The sequence below is a fragment of the Zerene cesonia genome, chromosome 8 (assembly GCF_012273895.1).
Source record: "Zerene cesonia ecotype Mississippi chromosome 8, Zerene_cesonia_1.1, whole genome shotgun sequence".
NCBI lineage: Eukaryota > Metazoa > Arthropoda > Insecta > Lepidoptera > Pieridae > Zerene > Zerene cesonia.
The window spans coordinates 6,637,885-6,650,468 of NC_052109.1; the positions used below are offsets into that span (position 1 = coordinate 6,637,885).

At 33.6% G+C, this 12,584-nt stretch overlaps 1 protein-coding gene across 1 annotated transcript in view; it reads right to left on the reverse strand.

Moving 5' to 3' along the window:
* LOC119828739 overlaps nucleotides 1-12,536 on the reverse strand; it is a 49,740-nt gene extending 37,204 nt beyond the window's left edge. The window contains exons 1-5 of the mRNA XM_038350982.1: nucleotides 12,420-12,536; nucleotides 7,812-8,040; nucleotides 7,216-7,302; nucleotides 5,968-6,200; nucleotides 3,873-4,086 (exon numbers count right to left, since the gene is read on the reverse strand). Coding sequence (XP_038206910.1) covers nucleotides 3,873-4,086; nucleotides 5,968-6,200; nucleotides 7,216-7,302; nucleotides 7,812-8,040; nucleotides 12,420-12,536 — 880 coding nt within the window. The remainder of the gene's footprint in view (nucleotides 1-3,872; nucleotides 4,087-5,967; nucleotides 6,201-7,215; nucleotides 7,303-7,811; nucleotides 8,041-12,419) is intronic.
* Nucleotides 12,537-12,584: the final 48 nt, after the last annotated feature.

The following is a 12,584-nucleotide window of genomic DNA, read 5'->3' on the forward strand; positions in this document are numbered from 1 at the left end:
ATTTGAAATCATAAGGCCTGTTGTTCAGGGAAAACGGGTTTAGAATTGTAAATTATTTTTATTATTGACAATTAATATTTATTGTTGAAAATGTTTAAAAAATAGGTATCTATTTCCACATTCAAATTCTGTATTATTTACTACGACAGGTATCAAGATTTTTTGAACGATTTATAAACAATAACAGTTTATATTAATAGCTAACCCGGCAAAAGCTGTTCTGCCTTTCTCTTATAGAGTATGAGAGCGGTATTATTCCACTATTAATGGATATTATTATACATATAAACTATATATACTATTTATTAAAGAAACCATATCGAATTTGTTTCGTAATTTTAAATATATAAGCATACAGACACACAGACGTCGGAGGCGACTTTGTTGTGATAAGTCATGACTTCGTACACATGAAACTAGCAAAAAAATAATAATCTCAACACCAAATTTCAAGTTAATCGGTAGATAGGTTGGCGTGAAGAAGAGACAGACAGACAGGGTTACTTTAGTGTTGGTTGATTTAAATTTACATATATATCTTCGCTCGCATCGAGCTTTTCGTATTAAATACTTGAAGTATAATTATTCGGATTGCACTCATCGTAAAATATCATTAACCCAGGTAGTAAATACTAAAGCTATGCTAATGCAAGATAATTAGCGAAAATATGTCAGTAATTATATTCATTGAGAAGTTTTGTATATAAATGGAACGATTTATACATGCTAAGTCGTTTCTTATGAACAAAATAATTGCTATATCGTTAGTACTAGAGTTAATGTTATTATAAAATTATACGTTTCTATTATCCGCGCTGTATACATTCAATAAGCAACGCAAACTGAACGAGATACTGTTTTGGCGACGGTCTGTCGTAGTATTAGGTGACAGGACAGGAGGTAGTCATATTTCACGCTGGTCTTCTGTGGGGGTGTGGTACTTCCCCGGTGCGAGCTGGCCCAATCCGTGCCGAAGCGTACTCGACTACCACATACAGAAACATGCCAGGTCACATAGTAACTTTTCTAATAACGATAGCAATTACATTGCCCCCCAGCTAAAAGCTGATAAGTTATATTTCACCTAGGGTTAACGATAATACCTAGATAGCTAAGTGTTATCAATAGTCGTGCCAAAAAAATAATTGCCAGTCTCATATCTCAATATACATATGTACAAAATGGCTAATTTTTTGTGAAATAATTTTTGGTGGTCTGTGTGACGTGAAAGACTCACGTCGTTTACCTTGCATATACATAGTATAAAACAAAGTCGCTTTCTCTGTCTCTATGTTCTTATGTATGCTTAAATCTTTAAAACAACGCAACGGATTTTCATGGGGTTTTTTTTAATAGATAGAGTGATTCAAGACGAAGGTTTGTATGTATAATAATATCTATTACTACAATGCCGCGGGCAAAAGCTAATACATGTATGCGACATTACTTAAACCCCCACATTGTTTCTTTAGAATATGATGACTTTCGTATGGTGACCATGGCTCTCACTCTACAATGAATTAATAAATTACGAATAACATACGAAAGCCCAAATATGTCCTAAGGAAAATAAAAATGTAATCTTATCATTAGTATATGGGTATTTTTTAAACTTTGATTAGATATAATCTCAATATTAATTATTGTTAAACAAATTGTTGTGTTATAATACAAAAAATGTTAAGGAAAACCATATATTACAGTTTTAGCTGTGTAAATGTTCCTTATTGTTGAATATGGTTTACAGACTGACTAATTAAAGAAAGAAGAAAGAAAGAAAGAAAATAAATTTTATTGCCACATAAAAAAAAACTAACATAAAAAAAACAAACCGATGGAAAAACTAATATAAATTAAAAAAATTAAAACTAATATAAATTTAAATTAACATAAAAAAAATAACATGTCAATCGGGACAGACTCAGCCATGCTGACGGGCTTTAAACCCCGAACAGCGAATTAAATAACTTTTAAATATTTAATAAAGTATAAAGTAATCTTTATTCATTGTAAAGCGAAATTGTGTTTGTTTGTTTTTCGTTCACCACCCACGTAGTAAAAGGTAATTCACATAGGGATAAGTTGTTTCACCGTGATTTAAAATAGTCTAAGTCACTTTCCAGCTCAAATATCTCCTTACACAATAATCTATACTAATATTATAAAGCTGAACAGTTTGTTTGTTTGTTTGAACGCACTAATCTCAGGAACTACTGGTCCGATTTGAAAAATTCTTTCAATTTTAGATAGCCCATTTACCGAGGAAGGCTATATATGTACCACGGACGAAGCCAGGGCCAGTCATATAACTATGTTGTGACGTGAAAGAAAGAATATAGGATATAAAATAATCTAAAAGGCATGCATTTATAAGCATTGGCAATCAATGATATAAAACAAAAAAAAAATTACAATACTTTGCATTTAATATTGAGGATTTCATAAGAGTTTCGTATGAACTTAAATGAATTAGATCGTAGCTAACGTCGCTAGTACGCTCTTTTTCATTCCAGAATGGGAAAGGGAATTTTCATTGCAAAAGTGCATCAGACGGAAAATGTGACGTCATTTCTTCGATGAATGACGTCACATTTTTTTCTACACAAACTAGCACAACTGCAATATTTTAAACAAATATTACCGTTATTTCAGATCCGTTTGCTGAAGCGTTTTTTATTACGAACTCTTGACTTATATCAATCACTTATTGATTACGGCGGTGCGATAAATTGTTTTAAATTATGAATTTTATTGTGATAACACTGTGATTAATTTGCGGAACGAATACGATTCATCAGAGCCCTGTTTTGTTTTATACTAGGTGGTTGACCCGGGTAGACCTTTTAGTAAGTTTTACAATATTTAAAACAATGCTTATCCTAATCCAATGACAATTAGTGTAACAAAAAAATCAGTAAAATCAGTTTAGCCGTTTTTGAATTATAGGTAGGTGGTAAGCACGCAAAAATATATAAAATCGGTCGTTTTTGAGGTTTGATAATGAACATTGCACTACAATATACTAGCTGCACCCTGCGGTTTCACCCGCGAAAGTCCGTATCCCGTAGGAATATCGGGATAAAAAGTTGTCTCTATGCTATTCCAGTTGTCTACGTACCAAATTTCGTTGCAATCGGTTCAGTAGTTTTTGCGTGAAGGAGAAACAAACACACACATCTTTACAAATTTTCGCATTTGTAATATTAGGAGGATAGTAGGATTAGCGGTCAGCCCCGGCTTCACCTGCGGTACGTTCTTTTTATTCCATAAGAACCTGCCTCATGCCTTAACAAAAACGTTATAAAATTGTCTTATTGGTCGAGCAGTATTCTTGTTGTACGATTAGCGTTTATTTAGCGATTTATTTGTATCGATTAGATTACGGTAAAAAATGCGAAATGTGTAAAATCATGACATGAAATATATATGCGTAATTAATGATTTGGTAAAACTTTTTCGTATGCGCTTCGCGCTTCTTTTATAATTTTAAGTTGACTGAGATTTGAGAATGACTTTCAGTATATGTCTGTTTTATCAAGTGATTAATAAGGATAAGTGGAGTATTGGAAATGATAAATGCGGTTATCAGAAAAATTGCATCGTCAGTTTATGCCTTTTTTTATTTAAATATTTAAGTAAGAAACGCTGTCTGTCGGGTCTTCTTCACGCCTTAACTCACCCAATTTGCGTGAAAGACAGAGAAAGTTTTAAACCCGGAAAAGGATAAAGGATAGCTTTTATCCCGGAAAAGGAATTATGCGGGATAAATCTTGGGCTTTCTAGCTTTACCTTTGAAAGGATTAACTACTGGAAATATATAATGGACTAGAAAGGGAAGGGAAAGGAAACGAGCTTTCTGAACAGGTACATACCTCCCGGAGCCACTTGCAAGGTGACCAACAATCTTGCACTGTTATCGCTACTGGCGATGCTGGCAGTACCGCTGATGGTAGACAAGCTCTGTGACACCACTTCGCTATTGACCACGTTTACCACGGACCCTTGTAATGTGTATTCAGCTCTGCTGCAGGTCCCAACAGCGTTTGGGGAGTAATAGCTGGCGATTTGGTGCCAAACTCCTTGGAACTGAAAGATAATTGAGTAAATATAGATCACTTGATAATAAGTGTAATGTTTTTATGCGACAGTCAGCTGTTCGCTTCTACGCTTGGAAAATGCTTGAAAATCCAAGGTGTAATATGGAAAGTTAAGCTGTTTTAAAAATAAGATGAAACCGTAGGGCGCAGCTAGTAATCACACTAATATTATGAATGTGGAAGTTTGTTTGTTTGGATGTTTTTCCGTCAATCACGCTGAACCTTCTGAACAGATTTTGATGAAATTCGGTATGCAGACAAGGCTCTAACCTTGTTAAACTCTGACTTGGGCGATAAGATACTTTTTATCCGGATTTAATACTCCCTTGGGATAAAACAGGAATTTTCATATTCGGGCCGAGCCGGGACTAGCGTCTAGTACATCATAATATTTAATATTTTCCAATAAATTATTCAAAAAATTAGTTGAAATTAATCGTAACATTCGAAATATCCCATGAAGGAAAGTGCATGTAATAAACTGTTTCAGGTTATAAACCACGTCTGACGACGGTTAAAACTCATGGTATATTGTGTTCATAAAGATTAGCTTATCCACTATAACCATAACTTTTGAAAATTTGTCCGGATATCTCAAACAAATTTTATCTAACACTACAAATATCTGTCTCAACACAACAAACTGTGTATTACGAAGTTACCACACCAATGTTTGAAAAGGGTTATTTTTGCTTCTCTTTTATGTAACTCAATGGACTTTTGGTTAAATAGAAGACAGTGGATTATTTGTATGGATTTACCCAGGGTCAACCTGATTGAAGTCAGCGGAGGCGGCTAGTTCGATACGATGATTTGAAAAAATATTTATATCCTAATCTGGATTACCCTTAATCCATTTATGGTGGTATTATCTAGTCGTTTACATAAACAAAATACCTATATATAATCAGTCACAGAAATTAGTGATAAGACATTATTTTAGACAGAGAGTTCATTTATTATTACCGGTTTGATAATATTTATGATATGAACATTTTTTTTAATGGAAAATCTCGTAACGAAGATTAACTTATTAGGAACAAGATAATTGTTATCTGCCTATTAAACGTATATACATATTTCATAGAATAAGACTATAGTATTATCATTTATTTTTATAGTAGATAACCTGTTGCTAAAGTTATAGCAACATAGTAGGTTTAGGTATTGTTAAATTCGTGAGGCGTTCGGAACAACCTTACAGGCAATGGTTAATTTCCTGCACCAAAGAAACTGTTTCTTAGGGTGTTTAGTTCAATTTTCTTCCTAATTTTCGGAATAATAAAAGATTCCCCACTCCTGCCTTTATTTTAATTTCTCTCCGTACATCGATTGTCTGGAAGAAATCGCTATTTATCGAAACGACCGCCGTTTTTAATACCGTAGCCTACGTTTAGTCTCAGATTCTATGCACAGTAAAGCATGAGTAAATATATACATAAATCACTATATATATATATATATATATATGTATATATATACACGGGTAGTGTACGTAGTTACAAAATTCATCTTACGCTTAATTTCATTCATCTGGTACTATCACATAAAATATTGTATCGTAGAGGTCGATCATTAATCTGATCTTTGCTACATAAAATATACGATTCGTATTTTGTTTTATCCGTTTTAAGTAGACATAATTTTGTCGCTTGAGTAATCACTACTGCTTCACAACGATGGGTCTTAAATCACGTTAAGCAGATGTGATTGATATCATAACGCATTCAATCTTAGTTAGTTAAAATTATACATTACTAGCTGCGCCCCGCGGATTCACCCGCGTAATATATAATTAAACATTAATTGAGTTTCAATTCGGCGATAGAAAAATTACAATCATGCTAATTGTTTCATGATTTATACAGACCTGTGATACATTAAAATTCTGCACGACTACTGTATTGGGGTCGCATTGTCCGGGCAGGATCACCGATTGCCCTGGAGGTATCACCGGGAGCTCATAGCAAGCGGCCTCCGAGTGGTCTGTCATCGTTAAATCGTTTGATGTCAAACCGAAGTTCGTGAAAATGGTTTGGTTCATCAGATTGACGATCATTTCACTGGGGAAAGACGTGCTTCTACCCAGTTGCCAAATGTACACTGGAAACGAGAAAAAGGGTTAAAAATACCATGAAATGTTTTATTTACACGCTGGTGGCCCGGGTCTCGTCCCGTCTCTGTATCTAGCAGCTTTCTAATGGTGAAGGAATTTTTGATATCGGTAACAAACATATAAGATACAAAGTTTCGTCCTTGTAGTATTAGCGTAGTTATATGTCAGTTTTAAAAAAAATGTGTAAAATTAAAATCGAAAATAATAAGATATAGCGAAACGCTATTTCGCTTCCAACCTTATTTGATTCATTTAATTATACTGAACAAAGAATAATATTTAAAAATTGTCAAATTTTACAAATTCTATGCAAATAATTATAATCCCAGACTCCAGTGGAGCTGTACTCATATTGGCAATAAAATATTGTTATTATTAGATAACTAAGATGTTTGAACTCTACTATTTGGAAGCATATGAAAATAATAAATTTCTTATCTTGTTGTCAATGCCGAAATTAGCATGTATAATGGATGCTGATACGTCTTGGGTCGATATCCGGGTTCAATGCTATTTATTGAAAGAAAGAAAGGAAATTTTTGCAGACCTCGTCGAATCTAAAACTCGTGTATATATAAAACAAGCTGCACCCGGCCAACGCTGTTCTGCCTTACTCTTATCATTTAGGGGTATGACAAATAGATGTTGGCCGATTCTCATAGATACCGGATAAGCACAAAAAATTTCATCAAATTAGTCAAGCCGTTTCGGAGGAGTATGGCAACGAAAACTGTGACACGAGAACTTTATATATAGATACTATATAGAGACTTGATAGAGATAGAAACTTGATATATAGATATTATATATAGATAATCCCTATTTCCCTTCGCCACGCGATCACGCGTGATCGGCTAGACCGATTTCAAAAATTCTTTCACCATTAGAAAGCTGCAATTACACTGAGTGACATAGGCTATATATGTACCACGGGTGAAACCGGGGCGACCAGCCAGGTTATCTATCTCCAATAAAATTTCAAGCAACATGTACTGTACTTACCGTTTCTCTGACTGACTCCCACATTTTCACAACTGTATGCGAGGGCAAAGTTTTCATAGTCAGTTAGCATGACGTGGATATCGATAGCTGAAAATATATAAATCTGGTAAACTGTTTGAAATTTATAACATACTATTTGACTGAGTTAAATCACATCATCATGTAATAAAATAAATCCGCTTAGTAGTTGACTAAGTTACATACATCATATCATCTTGTAGTAAAATAGATCCGCTGTCGTGAAAGAAAGACTTGGAAACACACAAGTTATAATGCCTAAATCCTTTTCCTCACCAATCCATTCCTTCGTTCCCCTCATCAATTCTTCCTTATACCCCTATTACCCCATTTTTTCTATTACCCCATAAAAGCGGACAACGCATTTGCAGAAGCAACACCTCTGGGAATGTTCATGGGCGGTGATGATCGCTTACCATCTTACCATCAGGTGAACCAGCACCTCGCAGTTGCCCATAACGACATTAAAAACTTAATAAATTTTCAAATTTATAACATCAGTAATGATAATTATATCGTCAAAATGTAATCTATGTCCTTACAGAACAACAAAATCTTCACATAATACTGGTACTTACTTTTATCAATTGTCGGCAAAACCATTGAATATGTGGCAGTCTCATTCCGTGCGGTCGCAGTTCCAGTAATCTCTTCTAGAAAGTTCTGATTAAGAGACCTTATGTACACGTTAAAGTTATTTGTCCCAGCGTTTATCGTATTGCCGATTGGATTTATTTCTAAATACGAGCAGTCCCCTGTTTGAAGAGGGCTGCGTGTTCCCTCTATGCTGTTCCATTTTCCAGAAAACTGTAAATAATAATCAAAATAATATATGATAATGTTGTTCCTACTGCAGGGAACGACTATGAGGGTCGATAAAGCATTTTTGTTTTAATTTGATCAATATCTGTGTTCAAAGAAGATATAAATTGTAAGTTTAATTAGAAATCACATCACATAAACACATCATCACCCAATTAAAACATTATTAGTTTTTGCCCGCGGCTCTACGCGTTAAATTCGGAATAGTTTAATAGATATTCATGAATTAAATAAATAAAATCTAATCATTTCAGGATATCCACAGCATTACAGTTGATTACTATTCACCACAAATCACACGGTAAATATGAAAATATCCTACTAATATTATAAACGCAAAAGTTTGTAAGTATGGATAAATTGATGTATGTATGTTTGTGTTACTCTTTCACACGAAAACAGTTCATCGTATCTGTATAAAATTTGATATAATGATGCGTTACAGTCTAGATTAGCACAAAGGCTAATTTTTAACCGGGTATCACGGTAGGGCTGCAGCTAGTAAAACATTTACGAAGCCAATTTTTTACAATGTGAAAACCATACACACAGGCCACGGAGCATTTATCATTTAATAATTACATCGTATTTTAAATATTCGCATAATAATCACGCATTTAAATGAAAATGATCATGTTAATCGATGCAACGCGCTAAATGAGCCAATCCAAGTAAAACAACAACTTTTTGTCCGCTCATGCTGACTAAAATGGAATTTTTACCCCCGACCGAGTTGATGTCATATATCCGGCATACGAACTGTGAGGTGACAATTCTATTTATGGTTAACGTAAAAACTTCATTAGTGTGTGTCCGATATATTTTTGTTCGTTACTATTTTGTATAAGGAACATTAAAATCAAAGTATTGGATAGCTAGATAGATATTTAGCACATATTCAATTTTTAGTTAAAAAATTCCGTCTGAATAGAAATTTATTGGATTTATCCCACAGCTTCAGGCTCCATAATGAGACTAGCCCGATAATACCATATTATTGTATTGTCAAATGATGTGATTATAATTCTCAAGATTGTACCGACGAAAGAAGTGGATGAATTAAGGCCTATCGTTTTATTATATTCAATACAAATCTGAACATAAATAATAATTTAATTACCTGTCAAAAGCAGTGGTGGCTCAGTGGTGAGAACCTCGGACTTCAAAATCGATAAGTCGGGGTTCGAGACCGGGCGAGCGTGCAGGAAATAAATTGATTTTTCAATTTATCTGCGCATGTGGATAACATCACCACTGCTTAAACGGTGAAGGAAAACATCGTGAGGAAACCGGCATGTCCAAGAATTAAAAGTTCGACGACATGTGACATCTGCCAACCCGCACTTGGCCAGCGTGGTGGATTATGGCCTGAACCCTCATAGGAGGCCTATGTCCCAGCAGTGGGAACATATATGGGCTGATGATGATGATGATGATGATGATGATACCTGTCAAAAGAAAATCTGTATCTCTTTCGTTACGTTACGTTACGTTACGCTTTCATTGCTAAACTACAGGAGCAAGGAAAGAGAAATAATCCTAGTGTCAACAATGGTTTCGTCTGTAATCGACCCCTAAAGATTAGTATTAAAGACAACTTATTACTGTGATTTTATTATACGGAAGCCACAGCTTGAATAACTACACCACTTCAAGAAAAAAAAAACTGTATCGAAGGAAGAAAGGAACCCCTCCCCTGCCCCCTTAATCTGCAATTGAAATTAAATCCATTATGAAATTCTTATCAAACATTTATTATTTTATGAGCTTGTCATAAAATTATTGTAATTTTATGAGCCGACATTGTCTATTATATAAATGTTTATGACAATTTTTCACATTGTCAATGAGTGTTAGATAATGAATTAACGGTTATGTACTTGGGGGCAGATAGATAAAATGTTTATTTTATGGAGGAAATTAATTTAATTAAATTGTTATATTGGCTATAGGAGCTGAGCATGCTTCGGATTAACATGAATGATAATATGAAACAGATTATTGATCCGTCCCAATCTTCTATACAAGAAAGAGTTACAAACGTACCGACTCAAATTCGATATATCATTCGAATATAAAAACGCATGATTAATACATAATCGCATGATAAAAACATCTGTTTTTCAGTCAAAATCTTGAAGAATTTGTATAAAATATAAATTAAACATTACTCACACAGAGTAAGTTAGTCACTACGTAGTAGTACCAACACCTATCCCCCTGTTTGTTCCTATGTATGTCTAGATCTAATGCTATGCAACGGATTTTGAAGGTTTCTTTTATTTATAGAGGGATTTAAAGTAGTTTTATATGTATGCAAAATTGTGTGAACCCGTCATATTAACCCGAAAAGCATTACCCCTTTTTTACAATCAGTTACGAGATGATATTTAATAGTAATAACGTAGAATGAAAAACATAAATTACGTTAATACGTAACATTCTTGTTAATTAATCTAAGATATAATTTAATTTAATTATTAAACGTAAAACATATTTAAAAATATTTAAAATAATAAAATTATTACATCGTTGTACATCTTTTAAAAATAACATAATATTACAATACGTTGATCATCCGATATTAATATTCCGTTTGATTTCCTTTCAAACATACATCAAATAACCTTTATTTTAAAACGAAAAATAAAACCTCCCATGACTAGGCCTATGTTTAAAAGCACATTTTTTTTTAAAGAAATATGTGAAATTTTAGCATTATCTCGGTACACTGTATAATGAAAATGCACTAAACATTTTTTGTAATTAGTTAACGCAAGTTATGAAAAATAAGCATTCTTAAAAACAGTTCCCGCCATAATCCACGATTTTGTTTCTATGTAATAACTGAGGAACGGTTATGACACTGACATTTGCTCGAAAACCTACGAATCTAAAGATTCGTCTCAGCTTAATTCCAACAAGTCATTTACGTCACACCACGTCAAATAAAAAAAAAAAAAGAGTATCTCATTGAACATCAACCTCATGGGACAGCTGAAGTAATATGACTATATTATGAACGTAAAAATGTGGTTAAAAAAATAAATCTAATTATGATAGAATGTGAGAAAACGACATTATTTGGTGTAAATTACAGCAGCCGCAAAACCGCAGTACCATGGTTTGCAAAAATGTTATGGTAACTTTATAGTCAACTAACTGCACCCCGCGGTTTCACCCGCGTAAGTCCGTATCCCGTAAGAATATCGGGATAAAAAGTTGCCTATATGTTATTCCAGTTGTCCAGCTATCTACGTAACAAATTTAATTGCAATCGGTTCAGTAGTTCTTGCGTGAAAGAGTAACAAACACAAACACATCCTTACAAACTTTCGCAATTATAATATTAGTAGGATATAGTAGGATTAGTAGGACAGGATCGTTATTTTGTTGGGATCCACTTCATTATTAACGTATTAAAAGTTTGCTTCCTTTTTACCTCCTATCAATATTTTATTTATACTTTATAAAATAAATTTCATAATAATCGATGTATATAAAAATTGGACGTTATTTTAAAATAATACTTTGATAACAGAATTGATTTCGATCAATATCGTTAGATTAATAAAAATAAACAAGAAAGTATTGTAAGTGTGCACAAAAAAAAAAAACTAGAATAATAGAAACTTTAAAAACTATTTGAAATTTACTGTTCTGAATAGTTATATAGATTGAGCTTCGTTAACCCCCTTTTTACAAAGGCCTCATTATAATTAAATTGTGTTTGACTGATTATCATATTCATAGTATTAAGCTATCAACAATGAAACAGCAGTTATCGTACGACTGTTAGGTTACGTAAATTCAAAAGGTCTTGTTTTACGATTACCTTTTAGATATTAGAAACGAAACGTTATGTTATCATTACTAATAGGTATATTGTTTTGAATGTCTAATTATTATTTAAGTTATGATTTGACTTATGACATCTGACTTATTTGTGATGACACCAGCGAATGTATTATGATAAATGTGTGTAAGTGTCGATTTCTTTATTTTTTTGTCCTTCTTTATTATAAGATTGTAAGGAAAAGATTCCGTAAATAAGATGAGTTGTTAGTATATCATCGTTGGCAATGCTAGTGGGTTGCCTGATGATAACCGCTACCTATGTGGGCCTCTGGCTCCCCCACTCACCGAACGAAACACAGCTGCATGCTATTTCACGCCGGTCTTCTGTGGGAGTTTCCCGTCGCGAGCTGGCCCGATTCGCGCTGAAGCGTGCTCGACTACCACATCTAAAAAATCTTCTGGATTACCGTAATCATAAAGAAAACTCAAAATGTCTCCATATCCCACAGGACACGTGTGGATTTGCTCTTATTATCTACAAAACGGAAAAATGCAAAAACTCTTACTCTGCCAATGTTAAAATCGTCTGCGTGGACAATATTCGGGTTGCACTGACCGCTTTGTAAAATTTGTGCTGTACTTAAACCTATACTTAACAAACTAAATATTATTAATTTAAACATTTCGTAAATTATGAGATCATAATATGCCCACTTCACTTGAACTCACAA